At 34.0% G+C, this 19,296-nt stretch overlaps 1 protein-coding gene across 9 annotated transcripts in view; it reads left to right on the top strand.

Annotated features, from left to right (window-relative positions):
- The window catches only part of EML5 (EMAP like 5), a 103,194-nt gene that overhangs the window by 50,309 nt on the left and 33,589 nt on the right, over positions 1 to 19,296 (top strand). For 8 of the 9 annotated variants that reach the window (XM_048949820.1, XM_048949819.1, XM_048949817.1 and 5 more), the window contains 12 exons: positions 4,135 to 4,321; positions 5,205 to 5,310; positions 6,601 to 6,694; positions 8,686 to 8,786; positions 10,265 to 10,467; positions 11,803 to 11,914; positions 13,341 to 13,468; positions 14,292 to 14,433; positions 16,197 to 16,349; positions 17,145 to 17,276; positions 18,231 to 18,319; positions 19,039 to 19,215. In XM_048949820.1, coding sequence (XP_048805777.1) covers positions 4,135 to 4,321; positions 5,205 to 5,310; positions 6,601 to 6,694; positions 8,686 to 8,786; positions 10,265 to 10,467; positions 11,803 to 11,914; positions 13,341 to 13,468; positions 14,292 to 14,433; positions 16,197 to 16,349; positions 17,145 to 17,276; positions 18,231 to 18,319; positions 19,039 to 19,215 — 1,624 coding nt within the window. The remainder of the gene's footprint in view (positions 1 to 4,134; positions 4,322 to 5,204; positions 5,311 to 6,600; positions 6,695 to 8,685; positions 8,787 to 10,264; positions 10,468 to 11,802; positions 11,915 to 13,340; positions 13,469 to 14,291; positions 14,434 to 16,196; positions 16,350 to 17,144; positions 17,277 to 18,230; positions 18,320 to 19,038; positions 19,216 to 19,296) is intronic. The other variant, XM_048949818.1, reaches the window with a different exon arrangement.

The following is a 19,296-nucleotide window of genomic DNA, read 5'->3' as shown; positions in this document are numbered from 1 at the left end:
AAGGTTTTTTTTTTCTATGTATTACTGAGCTATCTTTTCTTATCAAAGTTGCTACCGTGATAACTTCAGTCAATCCTGCATAGTCTGATCAGATGTTACTGAAGACTATCTGAGAGCATCACCTACTGTGGAATGCAGTGCTGTATTTATTGTGCCTTTTTAGATATTATCCAATATATATGATCCAGAGCTTTCTTTCATTACTATTTAGTTCCTAGTCATTAATTGCAATGTCATGTAAATGCGTGTGAAGAAATTGTTTCTTTGCATTTTTTTTTTTCTGAAATTAAATGCTAATCTCAGTTCTAGTTGGATTAGTGATACATGGATAAATGTGACTGTGTGACATACTCTCAGAGAGCAGTCTTGAACACTGAAGCATTCTCTTTTTCACCCTTTCTTTGATTGTCTGAACCAATATTTTACTTTTTTCGTAAATATTACATATATAGTCAGGGTTTTAGTTAATTGGCATGTGAGAAAGCTCAGATTTGTTTAACTGGTTTACAAAATTTCACTGTGCTACTAAATGCTCTGGCAAAATATGCTTTATTTTAATTGTCAATGATTGAAACTTTTTTTTTTTTTTTTTGTAAACAGAGGAATTGCACTAAACCTCAAACTTTTGATTATAAGAAGTGGCAAACTGTTCTTCTGCATCCTAGATAAGTTTTGGATACTCCCATGATACACTATATTAATTAATTCAGTTTCACTGTGCTTAACTTAAAAATATATTGGTAGTGTTTTAACAAGTGCTAGAAAAAATGTTAGTTTTTCTTTCATATCTGGTTTTTAAAATAATCTCATTTAAGGTGTATTTTCAGTATAGTTTTTATTATTCTGTACTTGCAGTTAAATTTTTAACAATGTTAAGTACACAGTGAAACATGGGAAAATTATTTTTGAGCAAGAACTGGTCCAGATATCTTCTTTGGCACTCCTTCCATCACTATAATCTCTGCTGTTCACAGTACATTTTTCATGTGCTTAAGCTGTTTTTATTGCATGCAGTGATAGGTTATTTTTTATTTCTTCATAGTTACTGTGGGTCATTGTATATTATGTTCCTTTAAAAGCTAGTGCTGGCTGGGTGTCAAAGGAAGCTGCCTGCTTATCTTGACTGACTGTTTTGCTTTGGGTCAGGCAGAAATAATCCAGCTTCAAAATAACCATGCATTGCTACTGTGGTAATTTTTTAATGAAAGATATGTGTTGAGGGAGGCTGAAGCCTAGCAGAAAAAGCACCTGTATCATTAGTCTAAATCAGTCATTTTGACAAGAACAGGGAGAGACATATAAGTGAGCTCAAAGCTCATTGGAAACAGATTTTTCTAGATACTTTGAAGGAATGGGAACTCAGGAGACACTGAAAGGTTGCTGGACTGGAAGAAAAACTGAGATTAGGAACCTACTTGTGAGTACCAATCTAAAGAGTGTGTAGAAGAGAGTCTTATTTACAAAGCTTTACTTTCTGTACTTTCACAGTTTTTGCTTTTTTAAGAAGCTCTCTGTGTTTGTGGTTTTATGAAACCCATCTTGAGAGTTCACAGTATCACAGATGATACAAAACTGCGAGGCATGGCTGGCACGCCAGATGGTTGTACTGTCATTCAGAGGGTGCTGGACAGACAGAGCTGGGCACAGAGGAATCTCATGAACTTCGAAATAGGAAAATGAAAACTAAAAATTAGTGTGTAGAAAGGATTAATACCATGCACCAGTACATGCTGGGAGCCATGGCTGGAAAGCAATTCTGCAAAGGACTTGGAGATTCTGGTGGGTAATAAGCTGGCCGTGATTTAACAATGCACTCTCATGGCAAAAAAAAGACCAGCAGTATCATGGGCTGAATCAGGAGGAACTTCACCAGTAGCTCCAAGGAGATGTTCCTTCCCTGCTACTCAGCAGTGCTGAGACCGCACCTGGACTGTGGCGTCCTAGTCTGGGCTCCCAGTATAGGAGAGATGTTGACATACTGGAACAGGAAGTTTGTGGCTTGAGTCGAATGTGTAATTCCTTTAGGAAAGATTGTTCTTGTATTTTCGTACCAAATAGTATTTGCAAATAAGCGAACTCATATTTCCAAGTAACCCAACCCTTTCACTATTTGAGGCAAGACTGGTAAGCCTGCTGGGAGAAATTTTTTCAAAGTTTTAATCTGTGTTGGTTTGTTTGGATTTGATAGTTCACTATGACTTGGGTTAGACAAGTTGGTACATCTGTGATTAGAGCAGGTGATACTGAGGCAAAAGAACTTGGCTACATAGCACATTGCTGAGCTGGACCATCTGCTGATCTGTTTAAAAACTTCGTGGGATAATTTTAGCAATTTATCCCTAATCACATATATAATCTGTTATAAATACCAGTGCATGTAGTGTAGGTAAACAAACAGGAATACAGTACATTCAAACCTGATCAAAGTATGTGCTGTGGCATTATCCAGCAATATATAAATCTGGTATGACTGAACATAGATCCATGACTGGAGTTTTCAGAAATGTATTCCTTAATTTGGTCAACCAGCTTTATTATTTGATCTGTGCATATTGTTGTATTATATATGTTAGGAAAGCTTTATATAAATTTATGAAGGAGTATTTAATCCTGACTGCGTAATTTCTGTGCCATTTAAACCTTTACAGTGTTTTGCATCCAGTAGTTGTCTAATATTCGTGTCTTGTGTACCATATTGGTATGTGTACAGATGCATTTTTGTCCTATGTGGCACTGAAAAGCCTATATGTTGCAAAAAGGTCCTGCTTTTTTTTCTGCATAAAAATAATCTAATTTGTTCTAATACATGCTTTTAATTATCCAAAGAAAATAACAGCACAAGAAGTATAAAATAGGCATTACAGCCTACAGTTATTTTGTAGCTGCTCATTGTTAATGTTCACTTGTTTTATCTGCTATAAATGAATTCCTTGTCAGTTTAGAATATATATATATATTTTTTACTAGATGAGTTAGAAGTTGGGAGCAAAAGTACTTGGCTAGATTCTTATTCTTATGATCCCTACATCAAAATAATTAATGACCAATTCAACCATATTCAGGTATCATACTCTTCCTGTAAATTCAACTACATGTTTAAATCAGATTTTGCCAGCTTTTCTTAAACAACTGGAAAGTTGATTTAGTGTGGATCTGCTGGAACTGATACAGAAACAGATTAATCAGGAAAGTAAGAGAATGGACATAGAGTGCATCAGGATTTTATGGACTGTTCTTTATTTCAACAGGAAAAATGAAAACAAGTTGGCATTTTTGAATGTTCCTTCTATTCGCTACTAAGGATAGCAGTATTACAAATACTACTTTAAAACTTACTTGTTTATTTAATGTTGTTTAGATATTATAGTCTCCTACATTACTTTTGAAATTATGACACTAGCTTTTTTGACAATGCCATTTATGTATGTATGTATTTATTTTACGGAGTAGTTAGTCACACCTAGGAAGAAGTATGTATAGCACTATAGTGTAGAAATAGTGTATAATGATCTCAGCTGAGTATTGGCCCTGTCTTGGCAGTAGCTGTGCTGTACTGATACTGAAAGGAGATAGGTTTTCCTTGGGGAAAAAAAAAACAACAACAAAACAACAAACCACCCTTTCTTTCAAAAAAACAAGTTGGGAGAAAATTCATATATTAACACCTAGAACACTTCAAGAAACTTTGAATTTGATGGGGCCTGTGTTGTCCACGTTCTTGTAGGAGATTTTGTTGTTCAATTTTTGACCAGTAAAACATAAAGTGTCCAAAAAATCAGTTTTGTTTTCATTTAATTAACAAATCAGTTTTTTTTCCATTTAATTGTGTTGCATGCCTAAACTCTCCATGTGGTCTGGAAAATTATTACTTATTACTTTATCTTCTAAAGTGGTTGTTAAGAGTGACTATTAAATAACAGCTACTTTAATGCTGGCAGTAGTGATACCTGAATAGTAAAGCAAATCGATAAATTTTAGGGAAAAAAAAATAGTTAATAACTCCAAAAACACATAAATACTAACTGGTAAGTAATCTGAACTTTTACATCTGTAAAATACATAGTGTGTAATTTTATATCATAAAGTAACAGTGTGTATGGTTATGACCTTGATGCACAAACTTTTTTTGTCTAGTTACAGAGGTTACGACTGTCGAAGCAATTTATTTTACACTCAGACGGGTGAAATTGTATACCATGTTGCAGCAGTGGGAGTAGTGTACAATCGACAGCAGAACACACAGCGCTTTTATCTAGGTCATGATGATGACATTCTTTGCCTTGCTATTCATCCCTTAAAGGACTATGTGGCAACAGGCCAGGTAGGAAGTGTGTTTACTTGAAATAAGACTTTTTTGTTATCTCTGAACTTTGAAAAGCCTGTTTTGGAGAAATGAGGTCCAATCTACATTTGTTCCAATGATGGAATGCACTTATGTTGCAGATGGAGTAATGTTAAAAACTGCAACATAGGAGGTGTTGTTTTTTTTTCCAGTTGTTTATATGAGTTTCACTAGAACTCTTTTGACTTTTATCTTCAGTATAATTTTGTTTCTTCTGCGTGTTTATGAATAGAGTAAATGGATAATTACTACTGTTTGTTTTCTTTTTAAAATCTTAGTTGTGAAATTAACTATGAGAAACAGTTGTTACCGTATTCTTCTATCTGTCCATTTCATGTATTACGATTTTACCCCCTATAATCAAGCTGTTCTCTGTATATGCAGTCCGGTGTTTGTAACACTTCATTTCATCTTTCTTGCAGACGACACTTTTAAGATAATGTTTTCTAAAAAATATACTTCCATAAAAGTTTGTACACCATTACTTGAAAGTTTGATTTGTGGTATTATTATTGGTATGATAATAATAAGTACCATAAAATAATTATTGTAATCATTATAGTAATAATTCTATTATTGAAGTATTATAGTAATAATTCTATTATTGAAGAAATTAAAACTTGACTAAAAGTTTTGCTTATGACGCCCTTATAATGCTCTTAAGGAAAGGGAGCCAGCTTGTGGGAATGGTAATTGTGATGCTGAAGTAAATTAGTATTAGAAACATGTTATCACTGACATATTCCACGTAGTTTTTGAAATATTTGGCAACATTAAAGTTTTGAACAACTATGTCAAATAACTGACAAGAAAAAATAAAAATTAAAAAAAAAAAAAAGTTTTTAAATATGTGTACTTTCAGGTTGGTCGAGATTCCTCTATACACATTTGGGATACTGAAACAATAAAACCACTTTCAGTACTAAAGGGCTATCACCAGTATGGTGTTTGCGCTGTTGATTTTTCAGGTAATAAGTAATTGTTTATTTATTTACTTTACATCATTTACATCTCTTACTGTACAAAAGAGCAAACTAATGAGTTCTAATGAGGGGAATTGCTTTGCACTGAAGATTTTGTATTAAAAATATTCTCCAATTATTTTGTCAAATGAGTGATCATTTATTAACAAGATCTCCTGTGGAAACTTGTAAGTCAGGAAATCCAGGAATGTATTCTGTGTCATTTAATAATCAAACTGATTGCTTTGTAGTTTATTGTATGGCACAGGCTTGCAGATCTTAAGTGTTGTGTCTGCATTACAATTGTAAGCTCTTTTTTTCTTAGATATGTATCAGTAGTAACAGTATTTAGTTGTGCTCTTAAATAGGTATAAATATGTATGTGTGTGTATGTATGTATGTATGTATATATATTTAATTGTGTAATACCCATTTGGGTATATATGATACATATGATAAAATCATTAAGTCCCATTATGGAGTCCTTGTGGGAGGAAACCCAACTTCTTTTCTTTATTTGACACTAAAATAGGAGAGCACCAGTTAAGACTTCTGAAATTTTTGCACTCTATACACTGAATTTTTCTACCAGTGTTAAATGTCCTCATCTTACCTGGTTTATGTTTATTCTTCAAGGATTTCAATTTACCAAATAGGACTTTTAACCTCACAGTGAAGGTGAATGATCCTAAAGATGTGTATTGTGGAGTGTGGGATGGGGTGAATATCAGAGCTACTGAAAGATTTGACACCATTCCAAGTATAGGAATATTTCATAAACTTCCTAGTGTTGCTTCAGTGCTTTGCTGTTCAGAAATGAACAGGGATTTTCAGAGTGAGCAGAAAACACTCACAGTGCAACTGTGATGAAGAGTTTTGGCAGCTGTGCCAGCAACTCGCTGAGCAAAGGTATGGTACAAAAACAGAACATCTAAGGGCAGTTTTTAAAAGGATAATTCAGAAAACAGAGAGTGATGGTTGTAATATATTTAACTGTGAAATTTGGTGATGTTTTGCTAAATTCATAGTTCTTAATTGTTAAATCAAATACAGAGTTCTCAACCTACTCCACAATTCCATCCAACTGACAACTCAGGTTTAAAAGAGATGATAAATGTGCCTCTGATGTGGCTCACCATGTGACAAATGTGCCACACCATGTCATGTGATGATTCACCTGTTTCTATATCCTCGTTATGATATTTCTAAATTAACAAATGTTTTTTAGTGTAGTTTCTTATTACTGCAGCATGAAATTATCTATCTACTCTCTCAATTGTAAATTTATTTTTACAGCGGATGGGAAAAGATTGGCTTCTGTTGGAATAGATGACAATCATACTATTGTCCTCTGGGACTGGAAGAAAGGAGAGAAGCTTTCAGCAGTAAGGTGGGAATTTAACTTCTTTTTAAAATTTATACATAGAGTTAGTCTTGGGAGACACTGAGTAAAATATATTACTTAAGAAATGTCACATCCAGACCTCAGACTTCATTTACTTGCCTTTCTCATGATGCTTAAACCTTTTGGAGTCTGTACTTAGCTTCTTTATTTTAATCCCCCTAATCCTTGAACCTACAAGCTGTTTTTTTTATAAATCAAACTTTATCAATTTAGTTTCTCTGAGTTGATTTTTATCTAGAATAGAGTATTTGAGAGCAGCAGCTGTACTTTTCAGATCACAGTATGAGTTTAGAAAGGAACCAGTTGATGGTCTTTGCTACTAATTTGTTCAGTGGTCTGAAAACCACAGAAGGTAAGAGTTTTGCTCTTGTCCAGGGACCAATAATAAGTGTCTATTCAGCATTTGAATAAATAAAACTAATGGTAATCTTTATTTCCTTGCATAAGTAGTAAACATTGACAGCTGTTTTTTAAACTCAAGACTGAAGCAAGGCATTGGCCTTATGTGCCTAGGAGCACAGTGAGATATCCAAAACACACAGCAAATTTCAGTGCTTCTGGAAACAGCTGAAATATTCCATTAAAAATTGATATAGCAGCATAATTTTGATTCTAACTAGAAAAATTAAAAAGTAATTAAAAGGTAATTATCGTTTATTATTAAATGATTTATTTTCAGAATGAAAGACTGATTTAAATAATACATTGGACCGTATGCCTTGCAATTTTATGATGAGCTGTTGGAGTTTAAACGCAGTATAAATGCATCAATTTTCTATAGATATTTTTGTTACTAAAAGGCCACCTAGTGGATTTCTGAAGTGAATTTCTCACCTTTGGAAAACTGAAAGCTAATGAGAAATGGAACAGAATTCAGTATGTTCCTTCTTTGGCTTTCTTCCTTTTTATAATAAAATAATTGTAAACTGTTTGGAAGTAAACGTTAGCAGGATAAGGAAGGTAACAATAAAAACAAATCTGTTTAAAAAAAAAAAATCACTACAGTTTTCATAGTATCAAAGAATGGTTTGGGTTGGAAGAGACCCTTAAGACCATCTAGTTTAAATACCTCCCTGCTCTAGGCAGACCTCCCTTCAGTCCAGGTTGCTTAAAGCCCCGTTCAGCCTGGCCTTGAATGCTTTCAGGGAGGGGGACATTCACAACCCTACTAGGTAATCTGTTCCAGTGTCTCACCACTCCCACAGTAAAGATATTCCTGATATCTAGTCTAAATATACCCTCATCCAGTTTAAAACCATTTTCCTTCATGCTGTTGCTACATGACCTTATAAAATTATAAAAGCTTTCCTGTTGGCTCCCTTGAGGAACTGGAAGGCCGCTAGAAGATCTCCTCAGATCCTTCTCCAGGCTGAAGCTCTCTGTCTGTCCTCGTAGTGGAGGTGTTCCAGCCCTCTGATCATCTTCATAGCCCTGCTCTGGATCTGCTCCAACAACTCCATGTTGGAGACTCCAGATCTGGATGTAGTACTCCAAGGTGGGGTCTCACAAGCATAGAGAAGAGGGACAGAATCACAGAATCATCTCCTTCAACCTGCTTGCCACACTTCTCTTGATGCAACCCAGGATGCAGTTGTCTCTCTGGGCTGCAAGTGCACATTGCTGGCAAATGTTGAATCTTTTATCAATCAGCACTGCCAAATCCTTCTCCTCAGGGCTTCTCTCAAGCCATTTTCTGCTCAACCAGTATCTGCTTGAGATTGCCCTGACCTGGATGCAGGACTTGGCCTTGTTGAACTTCATGAGGTTGGCATGAACCCACCACTCAAGCCTGTCCAGGTCCCTCTGGATAACATCCTTTCCCTCTAGTGTGTCAACTGCACCACTCAGCTTGGTGTTATCTGCAAACTTGCTGAGGGTGCACTCAGTCCTACTGTCCATGTCACTTATGATGTTAAATAACATTGGTTTTTATTTGTTTTATTTAAAAGAGGAAAATATTTTGCTTTATGTTTCAGGGGAAGCAAAGATAAGATTTTTGTTGTTAAGATTAATCCTTATATGCCTGAAAAACTGATTACAGTTGGAATTAAACACTTGAAATTCTGGCGAAGAGCAGGTAAGGTAACTTTGTAATTACAGCATTTTCTGTCATTTAAAGTATAAATAATACATCTTCTAAAGTGTATTTCATGCATGAAAGGCAGATACCTTCTCCACATAGCTCTGTAAGTTAGCTTCTTACTTGTTCTATTAGAAATAACACTAATGGCCATTATTATGGTATTGTTGATTCTATCAGTTTTCTATGTTAGAGATGCACAAATAGAAAAATTTGGACTTTCTACTGACTTCTTTATACCTAACATCTCAAAATCTTGCTGAACTGTAAAACAGTGCAACAGTTTTTGGAAGAAGAACAGTAAAAAGGCACAAATATAAATGAATCTAAAAATGAGACAAAAATTCAGACAAAATGGTTAAAGAGGACACATCTGCCAGTGAGACTTATCGTTTTACATACATGTATTGAACATGACAATTAAAGACCTAGATAAGCAGCTTACTTTTTATCTGCTTGAAAAATTGTGAACAGTTCAGAAAAAAAAAAAAAAAAGGCCATTCCCTGATGTTAGTGTCAAATTTACAGCATCAAACTTCAAAAATGTTATGAATGCGTATGGGCTGCAGAAGACTAGCTTACTAGTGCTCTAACTGTTCAAGCAGAATCTATGCACTTGAGCTCATCTAAATCCCTGCAAAAGTCTGATTTTAGAGAAAAATTAGTGATGAGAGAAGTCGTGCTGATTTTCTCAGTTCATGCTGCAAGAGAAATTAGGTAAGATTGTCTGAGAGAAAGGTGAAGTCTTTGTAAATTACTAGTTTTAACAGCTTTGCTTGCTATCTTAACTAAGATAATAAAAGCAGAAAATATTTTGAGTAAGAACATGAAATTGATTAAATTTTCTGGCATTGCTCAGTGAGCAGGTATCAAATTTCTCTAACACTGTAACCCTGTGTGAATACTGACAGGGCAGTTACTTTGAAACATGCTTAGCAGTGTTAATACGAGCATAGTATCATCACCTTGACAAATGTGAAGTCTCTGAAGTCTGCATTAGAACAACTTCAATTAATGTGAGAAGTGAAGCCAAAGTATATAGTTCAGATTAAATTTCCTCAGTGTCAAGTGATGGCAAAGTGTTTGGGACCCTGCCTCAAACCCTGGAGCTATGAGAATGGTACAAAATATCAGATCCTAAGGGACTTCTGTACCAGGTGAAGTTTCTCAGAGGATTATGAAAACCTGAACCTGACCTTTTGTCTTGAAGTTAGTATTTATTATGACTAGCATAACTTCAGATCACAGTATTTTAAAGAATTTTAAAATTCATATAGCTGTAATGTCTCTATCATCCAGAAGCCAATACAACAAACCTCAAAGATAAAGTTAGATATTCTGAAAGCATATCATGAAAAGAAAGGGATGTTGTCTTAATCAGTTTTTTTTTTTCAAGATAATTTTTAATGTGGAATTTCTGTGTACTGTGGTAGGTATTAATTTTGTTATTATGAGCTGTTTTTGTTTTAAACCAGGGGGAGGACTAATTGGGAGAAAGGGCTGCATAGGTGCTATGGGAAGAGCCGATACAATGATGTGTGCAGTATATGGCTGGACTGAAGAGATGGCATTCTCTGGAACTTCCACAGGGGATGTTTGTATCTGGAGAGATGTGTTTCTCATAAAAACTGTCAAAGCACACGATGGTCCTGTGTTCAGCATGCACGCATTAGAAAAAGTAAGTTCACAGCTATAATTCCACATAAACAATAATTTAAACAACCAAAAAAACCTCTGTAATTTATTCATGATGCTTTGAGGATGACAGTGAACAAATATTGTAAAAAATAGTGGAAGCTTTCTTTGAGATTTCGCAAGTTCACCATCTGAATGAAAAGAGGATTATTCTGTTAGATTATGTTGCCCTGCCATATTTGTACTCACAAGATGATTCGTAGCAAGTTTGCTTAGCAGATGAAGTTCAGAGGCTTAGCTATGCTCAGTTGATGCTCAGTTCTTCATTTGTGAGAGATGAGTCTATTAATAAGCACTGTGATGCTGAAAATATTTTTTATGACTTGTTGAAAAGTGCTGGCATAAAGCATAAATGCAACAGGAGTGGAATGAGGAAAAGGACTCCAATTTATTTTCTAAGAGGTGCTTCACATATACTTCTAATAGCTATGTATGAGGGATTGATACTGTTTTATGTTATTTTGTTTTGTTTTGTTTTTTTACTTTTTACTACTTCCAAAATAAGCATTTTCTTGAGGTTATGATATTAAATTTGTTTAGAACACTAAATACAAGGTGATTAGACACAACTCTGAGAATTGTATTCTGTTTTAATCAGATCATACTCATACACTCTATGCTGCAATTACAGTCTATTTGTGGAAGCTTTCAATCTGTAGGTTACTAACTACTTTCTCCTGGGTCTCACCTTTTTTTGGCTCTGGAAAGCCTGTAAGCATGTACTTAAGTGTAAATAACATTACCAGTTAATTATCTGTATACTTATAATTGAACAAAATAAAACTTTAAATCATTACTCCACCTTTAATATTTGAGTTTCAGGACAGAAACTTTGGACAAAGCAAGAACTGTTGACAAAATTTTTTTAGATATAATGGCACAAATAGACATATAATTGAATCATATAAGCACTGAATATTTGTTTATAAGTGATATGAAGTGTGACATGAGTAATTGGGTGAAATGTAAAATGATACTTAGTAAATAATACTTAGGCTAAATATCAAGAAAAATCCTTATGTGTGTCAAACAGTCGCATTACTTTTTAGTATAGTCAAAGCTTATTGGATAGAATTTGTAAATCCGGTCTGAGTATCTGGGCCATATAGAACTGTGTAATGCTTGCATCTAGAGACTAAAAAAATCATTTTGTTGCTCCTGATTTTTTTTTAATCTCTAACATGAGTAGTTCTGTGCATGTGTAGTTACAATAATTTTCAGTATAATAAATTTTAAGTATTGGTAGAAATCAGTGAAGTATTAGTGAAAGAGAGTGATTCTATCTTGTGAATTTTTATTTCATTTTTTCATTTGCCAGGGATTCGTCACTGGAGGAAAGGATGGGGTAGTAGCTCTCTGGGATGATACTTTTGAACGCTGTCTCAAAACCTATGCCATCAAAAGGGCTGCTTTGGCCCCTGGGTCTAAAGGTAACACATCAGACTTTATCCTATTTCTGATTTTACTTAATAGAAAACTCGTTTGGTGAAATTGCATTTTCCATCGGGGGAAGATTAACATTTGACATAGGAAATACTAATACTTTGTATTGTACTGAGTTTGTACTGATTTTAAGTAAGTCATATTTCTGTCAGGTGGGGAATGGTAGTAGTGTCTAATTGCGCATTTATTGAGAGCAGATCTTAATATTTATGGAAAATTTCAGGACCATTTAGGTTGAAAAAGACCCTTGAGATTATCAAGTCCAATGATCAACTTAGCTCTAGTAAGTCCACCTCTAAACCGTGTCCCTAAGCACTGCATTCGCACGTTCCTCCAGAGATAGAGATTCCACTGTTTCCGAGGGCAGCCTATTCTAATGCCTAAGAACACTTTAAGTGAAGAAGTTGTTCCTGATAACCAATCTAAACTTCCCCGGATGCAACTTGAGACCTGTTTCTTGTGTACTAAGACCATTTCCTCATGTCCTATTTTCTGCATTGTCTACTTGACTTAATGGTTTTAACCTTGAGTCTCTTACCTCCCAGTTTGTTTTTGTTTTTGTTTTTTTTAAGTAAAAGCCAAAACATCTTTTTCTGTTTCTAATAATGAAATAATTTTGTCTGATTTTTTTGTTACTTTTGTTTGTTTCTTTCTTTTGGAGAAGGATTCTGAAAAGGGGATGGAATTTAAAATTCTGTTTAGATTTGTAATGTATTAATACATTTTATGACTTAACTTTCTGTAAATACGAATGTGTTTTGAAATTATGATTTAATTCCTATTCCTTTAATTTATTCTTGCTCTTAGTGTTGATTTATGGTTTTCCCTATTTTATGTTCTGGAGTATGTGTTTGTGTGTCTTATGCCCTTGCTCTTCTAAATGTATTTTTTCTGTGTGTTAGTATATGATTTAATTTTCAGAAAACATGAATGGGAACACTCATTAAATAAAACATTCATTTACAGCTTATCTAATTTTCACATCAGTTCAATGAAATCCTTTTTTGAAAGTACCATAAACAATACCGTTAAGGTAATGATACAGCTCTTATTTATTTCACACACGTATTTTTCACTAACATTACTAATGACTCAGGCTGATTAAACTACAGAGACTTTCTCTTTAGGAGAAAGATTAGTAGTAGTTGCTTTATATAGTTACTTTATTATGGGAAAAGATAAAGGTCACAAACAGAAGTTTGCAAGAGCAACTAGTGTATGTTTTTCCATCCACTGGGCTATTGCTAAAGACTCCCAGATGAATCTAAGCATGCAAGTTCTTCTGTGCATAAATAAGTTTTTGCTTCCTACTGAATATCTTTTTCTACAGTGGGAATGTAAGGTGTACTTGTTAAAAATCTTCTTTAAGGCATAACTAAGAATCTTGTGTCTTCTATTATTTTAATGTTCTAGGACTCCTCTTAGAAGATAATCCTTCTATACGTGCCATTTCTTTAGGACATGGTCATATTTTAGTGGGCACAAAGAATGGTGAAATATTGGAGGTAGATAAAAGTGGACCAGTAACTCTTTTGGTTCAGGTACGTAGATATCGGTCAACTACTGTTTTATTTTTCAGGTAAAGACAGTTGTGAAATAACAAGCATTTTAATTACCAGTCAAGTTAACAAGTTAGTATAATTTCTCATATTTTTAAGGTTCAGACAGACCAGCATGATCTCTGATAAGCGAAGAAGTTCACAGAATTTCATGTAGAAATTTGTTTCTCAACTTCATTCTATCAGACTAAAATCTTATTACTGTTTAAAAATAAGATAAAATTAAGCAATGGATTCTCCACCAGATATCTTACTGATCTGTTCTGTTAGTTAATCATATCATCTTTAAAAAATATCTGTTTTTTTGGTTTTATTTTAAGTTTCTCATCACAGTTATGCAAAAAACAATTCAGTTTTTACTTTGCCATACCATACAGAGAGCTCTTCTTACACTGCCTACAAAATGTTTTTTTACAACATTAGGTCATCATGTGATTTCATTTCATATGTAAATACAAGTCTGTGCCTCTTTAATTCATGTTTTATGAGTGGCTAATGCAATTGTGAAGAAGTGGAGTTTTTAAAGAATATATTAGAAATAGAGGTAGAAGAAAATGTAGGAGGATGTGGAGATTATTCCTCAGAGAAAAATTTTCACTGGTAGAAATTACTATGGCATGCACTTCTATAAGCAGAAAGGTAGCACTTTTTTTCAGGTATACTGTTTCTGTTCAGATATTTCTTTATTATCATGTAAAAATATGTCCTCATTTGGTGGTTTTGTGTTGTTTTTTTCTTAACTCCTTATGTTATTTTTTATTTCAGTTTTATATGTAGAAGCATCTGATTCATCTTTTTTTTTCAGGGTCACATGGAGGGGGAAGTTTGGGGTCTCGCTACTCATCCTCATTTACCCATTTGTGCTACTGTAAGTGATGACAAAACCTTAAGAATATGGGATTTATCTCCTAGCCATTGTATGTTAGCTGTTCGCAAATTGAAGAAGGGTAAGATGCTTAGTATGAAAAAAAGATGTAACTGAATTCACTTCATACTTTCTTACATTATGATTCTTGCAGAAACAAGACCAAGTTAATTCTCTTCTATAATTACCTTTTTGTCGCTTTCTTCATAATTTATGTAGTGCTTACCTAAGAAATCTGTACAAGAGATTTCTCTGTAATACTGTTCTCAATCCATTACAGCTGCAAATAATCTTTAATCAATAAATTAACAATGAAAGTTGATCCAATGACATAAATCTGCCGTATTGAAGACAGTAAGGGAAGCATATTGGAACAGTAGAGGAATTCAACTCTAGACAAATTCTGAAGAAAACTCAGAAATAATAGTGAATTCCTGGGTTTTTTTGAGAGTATTAGAAGAATCCACAATGAAGAAAAAAATACTAATCATTTACTACATAATAAAATTCTGTTTTTGACGGATGAAGAATCCTCTTTAATGATACCATATAAAGAGACTGTTTTTAGGATTTAACTGCACTTGCCTTAACTAGCTTTTAATAATGCATATAACTTGCTAGACAAAGGAATGTGATAGGCTTCATCTGTTTGGAGTTCAGTGGGGAATTTTGATCCCCACCTTATAGGAAGCTTAGATGAAAATGGTCTGAATTGATTAGAACTAACTAATTGGAAGAAATGCCAAGTACCAGCACAAGCAGGAGCAGTAATGTTAAATAAACAAAGAAGGTTCAAATTAGAGTCTGCTGGAGTCTTAAAGCTGATATATCTTAATATTTTTATTAGCAATTTTCAGAGAAGTCAGGACTGTGATGATCTAATTTGCAGATGAAACAAATTTTGACATGGTTTCTCAAACTTAAAAAGCATGCATGTTCTGTACAAAAAAAGCACAATACTCTTGCAGACTGCAGTAGTAGAAATGACAATGTTTACTAATTAAAAAGGGAATATGACTGTAAGAAAAATGACTGTTCAGCTGAAGGGTAACTGAGGCGTAGAAGACTCACAGCATTGCAGCTGATCATAGGATGACAGCTACACATAATAGTAAGGTTTTGTATAGGACGTAATGAACTATTCATGTAATTTACTAGAGACTAATCAGAGTATTTTTGGTGTACCCCCTCATCTGTGTTCATTTGAACTGAAAGTTGAGTGTTGACAAAAAGGAAACACAGAGTAGTGAATGAAAAGCTTTGTCTGATGGAATCAGCTTATCTGAATAAAGGGTTGCTGACAGCATTTTTTTCAGAGGGAAAATAAAAGGCAAAAATAGTTATGCTAATGGAAAATTCTGCCATGGAAACTAATATATTTAAGCTGACCAAGTGAAGATTGACATGCTTAGTGAAAGGATTATATGACTAAGTGACCATGAAAGCAAACAACTGGATTCTGTGAGTACAGAAGATCTTTGCCACTTAAGTTCTCCTTTCTAAAGCAAAAGGTAACAAACAGTTGGCATTAGATAAGTGAAGGAGAGCAAGATAAAAAAAACAGATAGATGACAGTGGTTAAATCGTATTGTTAATTTAGATTAAATGTTGATCAATATGCAAACCAATCTAATGAGATTCTGGTGTTGAGTACTTACAATTTACCAATAGTGTCTGTTTACTGTCACAGAGGTAGAGCTTGGAAGTGATATTGGCAGCACCTATTATACGTCATTAAACTGTATACTAGAAAGACAGCTTTACTACTAAAAATAAAAAAATAAAAAAATAGGAGGGATTATCTGCTGTAACCATATCTGAATGGCATTTCTTTATTCATTGTAGGAGGCAGATGTTGCTGTTTTTCTCCCGATGGGAAAGCATTAGCTGTTGGTTTAAATGATGGAAGTTTTTTGATAGTTAATGCAGATACCTTGGAAGATCTAGTCTCCTTCCAGCACAGGAAAGATATTATTTCAGAGATCCGATTTTCTCCAGGTAAGTGATTTTAAAAGAAGATTTTTATATGTAAATTCTTCAAACAAGCTTTATAATCCTTAAAAGATAAAAGTAGTTTAGTAATACTCTTTAACACGTGAAACGTAAGTCAGCAAGACTGATATTAACGTTATCACAAGTATTGGTTGTAAAGTCCATTGTTGGTCATTTAAGTGTGGTATTCTTGGAACAGGTTTGCTTAGAGTAACCTCCTAAATGCCACAGTAATATTTTAAATCATGAACATCCAGCAGACATCCTAGGGACCAAAAAAATGGGTTACACTTTGAGCTAAGTTTAGCTCTACACTTACGTTACTTTTAGCTAAATAGAATGTTTGAAACTTGGTTCCTTTTTTCTCCACCTCCCATCCTTGCAGCTTAACAATCCCAGTGAAGCCAGTGTTTTCAAACATTACAGCTCTTAAACACTGAAATTTAAGGCCTAAGTTACTAATATTGTTTCAGTGAAAATACTCTGTAGTCAAAATTTGACATAAATAACTGACACAAGATCTCATACAACATTGCTTTCTGGTTATTTTAGCCTTACCACTGCAAAAAAAAAAAAAGTTAAAAATTTCATATTATAATTTATTGCTAAACGTGACGAAAATTTCCTACTGAAATGTTGATAATGTAGTATCAGTATTAGTTTCTCAGAATCGATGTATGAATTAGCAGAGGTCATAGAAATCTGACACAAATATAGCTGAATTCCAGGAAGTTCTTGTTTCTAATGTACAGACAATTAAATATTTTTAAAATGTCTCATGTTTCTACTGTTGTGTTGTAGGAGCTGGAAAGTACTTAGCTGTGGCATCTTGTGACAATTTTGTTGATATTTACAATGTAATGAGCAGTAAACGAGTAGGAATCTGCAAGGGGGCCTCCAGTTATATAACACACTTGGACTGGGACGTAAGAGGTAAGTAATAATCATCTGAATTGTAAAAATGTCCTGGAAGATTGACTGCATTACACACTAAAACAGGTAACTTCCATTGACAACGTGAATTTTTGATGTTGCTAACAGATTGATTTTAGTTTGTGAAGATGCTCACAGCATGTGAATAAATAGAAAAACGTGATTTTTACTCCTACTTATATATATTTAGACGTTGTGTAACTTAAGTAACTAAGGGACTTCCTTTATAAATTATTATTACTTTTTTTTTACATCTTCTATATTTATCTTTTGACTTCTGTTTCTTAAATAATGCACTGCAAGCTGTAGTTGCATCTTTAGCTTAGAAGTATTTATTCTTGAATATTGTTAAAAACAACACTGCCTTATTCTTGGATCTTATTACATGATTCCTGGATCTTAATTCGTTATCAGTTTGAGTATTTTCAGTTCCATTTCGTGCAAAAACATAGCAGTGCTATTGTGCAATCTTTCTGTTCCTCCACAAGAGCACCTTTGCTGATGTTCAATTTGAAACTAATTTGAAAAAATGGTGGATGTTGGCTTCCTTTGAGAAATTTGAAAACAGGAAGAAACAGGAAGATTAATTAGAACTTTGTCTGAAAAGGAGTATAGAGGCCAACAGAAGTCCGCGAGTTGCAATCACTTGCATGTACATTTCTCAAGCCCGAGAACACGTGCATAATAGTCAGGTGCCACTAATTAGTTCTGAATCATACCCAGTACATTTTATCTGCTGTCTTATGGGACAACCATGAGGATAGTAGAGTGATGTGTTATTGCAGTCTATAGAGTGTGAGTATAATGAGTAGAGTGATGCAGATCTTCAGAAGATCACACTTCAGTAACATTAGTTATGTATGCAACTTTTAAATGGAAGCAAATGATTTTGTGTATCTATTTTAATTGAATATTCTGATTAATGCTAATATACGTTATGTAATATTTTAATAGGGAAGCTCTTGCAAGTCAACACTGGTGCTAAAGAGCAGTTGTTTTTTGAAGCTCCTCGAGGGAAAAAACAGACAATTCCTACTTTGGAGGTGAGGAAGCAGAATACCTTCTTACTTTGTTTGCAAACTAGAAATATGATGCAGCAGTCTGTGTCACATGGAGAATGATGTATAAAACCACAACTAGTCTGTCCTTCACACTTTTTGCAAGTCGTTCAATTAATATAATTGGGATGATAAGTTACATAGAGGATGTTGTATTTGTTTCTTCTGTTAAGAAGACATCTGACTGACTTGTGCGCTTGTCTGATTGTCTGAAATCTGATATGCTTCTATTAGTACCTAAAGTCCTTTGAAAATCTACTGCAGAATACCTAGCCTTTAAACTTGTTTTGAAAGATCTCTTTCTTTATATAACAATGCAGTATACGTAATATGTGTAGTCAAGTTTATTATGTTATAGATGTAATATTTCATTTTCTCAGATATAGAGCATTATTAGAGAGCAGAAAGTGAAAATGTATAATTTTCAAAGTAATGGTTTCTATGAGGTTGAAAAGCAGCGCTGAAAAATGTAATTTGCTTTTTCTAGGCTAAAATGACAACTAAGGTAATTTTTTTAATAGCACATCCACAGAGTTTGTGGCTGTTTAATAAAGTTAAGGCTCTTAAATGAAATTTTGAATAAAATTAGTGGTTAATATTACAATATTATCTTTTAGATGGCAAGGACTTTTTATTGAAATCAGATATGGAAGAAGACTGCTTAGGAAGAAGCTTGCTCTGTCTCAAACAGGTTGTTTTTATAGGTAGAAAAGATTGGCTGGGCATCATGGACAAGTGTTTTGGGCTCTTGCTGTGAAGGAATCTGGCCAATAATTGGTGAAGTCACAGATGTAACTGCTTCATGCCTCACTAGTGATAGTAAAGTATTAGCCACAGGAGATGATTTTGGATTTGTGAAACTGTTTCGTTACCCTGCTAAAGTAAGTAGTTTTCAGCTGTGCATGTAGAAGATTGGTCAATTAAACTACCATTTAAAATTATATAAAAAATGTAAATATTGA

Source organism: Lagopus muta, chromosome 6 (genome assembly GCF_023343835.1).
Source record: "Lagopus muta isolate bLagMut1 chromosome 6, bLagMut1 primary, whole genome shotgun sequence".
NCBI lineage: Eukaryota > Metazoa > Chordata > Aves > Galliformes > Phasianidae > Lagopus > Lagopus muta.
Note: the sequence above shows the minus strand (reverse complement) of the source record. Positions and strands in the feature narration are given on the sequence as shown.